At 38.7% G+C, this 2,287-nt stretch overlaps 1 protein-coding gene across 1 annotated transcript; it reads left to right on the forward strand.

Moving 5' to 3' along the window:
• The first annotated feature begins 1,418 nt into the window (after positions 1-1,418).
• Positions 1,419-1,742, forward strand: LOC143617778 (uncharacterized). Its single transcript, XM_077090236.1, has one exon. It carries the CDS (start codon positions 1,419-1,421, stop codon positions 1,740-1,742), a length of 324 nt encoding a protein of 107 aa, XP_076946351.1.
• The last annotated feature ends 545 nt before the right edge of the window (positions 1,743-2,287 follow it).

Genomic DNA, 2,287 nt, shown 5'->3' on the forward strand with positions numbered 1-2,287 from the left:
TTTTTTTGCACAATGCTCAATAGCTGACTAAGCGCCAAATGACGTAAAATGCCTAGATGTGCATAGTTTTGACTATGTATGGTCTAAGTTTGAGCTAAATATATAAAACTATTAGTTTGCTAATTAAAGATAAGAGATAAAAGAAAAAACGACAACAAAGGCAATAAGTACAAAGAAAAAAATGAGTTGGAGTAATTAATTGTTTTATTTGTTAATTTGATCAGTTTAACCCATAAACCCAGTTCAATTATCATCCCATTAAAAACAGAAAAATCTAGTATACACTAGTTAAAACAAGTATAAATGCACGTATACATGTATGTCAAATTGTACAAAACCAAAATTTCAATTTCAATTTCAATTTGGGTGTCTTCTATATTCTTTTTTTATTTAATTTATTATTCATCATGACACACATATTTTATTTTTTTGGAAGACAGTTCATTAAAAAAGCTCTATGCGCCCTCTTCTTCGTGCATACATGGACCACTCAATTCTCAACTTTTCTAAACTCTTTCACCTCTTCACATAAACATCAGACATTTATATATCTCCACACAACCCTAGCCCCCATATCCCCCACCCTCTTCCCATCACCCCCTCTCTGCACCTCCGGCGCAGCCCTCCAGCGCCACCTCCGACCGTTGCACTCCACCTCCACCTCGGCGCCGTCCTTCCTCCACAGTCGCGGCTCTTCCTCCGGCGCCCTTTCTTGTCCATTATCTATCAACAATGTGCATTTTCTTTACATTATAACAGTTATTACTTTCTATCTTTGGATTAATGTTGTTGTTGATGATTAATGTTAAGTTTTGTTTGATTTGTTAAGAATTTTAATAGGTTTGGTTACCATGAGTTTGTTCAGTTCGGATTATTTATGAATAATTTGCTTATATCTTTGGTTTTGTTAAGCATATTTAGTAAGTTTGATTTGTTTATGTTTAGGTTTTGTTGTTGATTAATGTTAATTTAGGTTTTGGTTTGGTTGTTGATTAATGTTAATTGTGGTTTTGTTTGATTTGTTAAGAATTTTAATAGGTTTGGTTACCATTAGTTTGTTTGGTTCGGTTTGTTTATGAATAATTTGTTTATATCTTTGGTTTTGTTAAGAATTTTTAGTAGGTTTGATTTGTTTATGTTTAGGTTTTGTTGTTGATTAATGTTAATTTAGGTTTTGGTTTGGTTGTTGATTAATGTTAATTGTGGTTTTGTTTGATTTGTTAAGAATTTTAATAGGTTTGATTACCATTATAATAGCCGTACATATATTAGGCAACTTTGTATATTTAGTAAATTAAGAATTAGTCTCAAATTACAAGATTTGTATTGTATTATAAATACACATTATGTGGGATGAAATAATCAAGCAATTATTCATTATTTATCATGGGATGAATTAGTCTCAAATTCAGGCTGCCATGGATCCCAAACTCCATCCAGCCATGACCATCACCAATATCCGCAATTTCATTCCCATGGTTCTGGAAAAGGAATCGCCTCACTTTACCACATGGCTGGAACTTTTCCAGATACACTGTCGAGCCTACGAGGTCATCCAACACCTTTCCCCAATGCCTGCCGAACCCGCGTCTTCTTCGTCCTCTGAAACGACGGATGCTGACCCGAAGACAGCCCTTTGGTCTCGGCTGGATGCTCTTGTGCTCCAGTGGATATACGGGACCATCTCGACTGATCTCCTACACATCATCTGCGTCCCTGGTCAGTCGGCTTTTGAAGCCTAGACTGCGCTTCAGAAAGAATTCAATGATAATAGCCACACCCGTGCCATCTTCCTTGGCCAAGAATTCGCTAATCTGAATCTAGCCAACTTTTTTTCTATGTCCACTTATTTACAGCATGCGAAACTGTTGGCTGCCCAACTACAAGGCCTCGGGTCTCCCATCGACAACCGTATGCTCGTGCTTCAAGTCCTCACAGGCTTGACCGAACAGTTTTATGGAATATCCACAGTTCTGCAAAACCGTGATCCACTTCCGGATTTTTCTGAAGTTCGTTCCCGTCTCACCAACGAAGAAGCCAAGAAGAAACGCCAATCAGCAGCGGCTGCACAGCTCTCGGCTACTGCCTTAGCCGCTGTTGCAGCATCTCAGCCATCCACCGACGCTGCTGCAAGTAACCGGAATAGGTCTCGGGGTCGTGGACGGGGTCGCCCGCGTAATAATAATAATAACAGGAACCGCCAGCCTCAAGCATCTCCAAACCACCCCTATATTGTTTTTCCAACTTCCTGGACAGCCAACCAGTGGTCGCAACTGATAAACAATTC

Source organism: Bidens hawaiensis, unplaced genomic scaffold, assembly GCF_021521415.1.
Source record: "Bidens hawaiensis isolate Kalapana, Puna unplaced genomic scaffold, B.hawaiensis_p1.1 tig00057970_1, whole genome shotgun sequence".
Classification (NCBI taxonomy): domain Eukaryota; kingdom Viridiplantae; phylum Streptophyta; class Magnoliopsida; order Asterales; family Asteraceae; genus Bidens; species Bidens hawaiensis.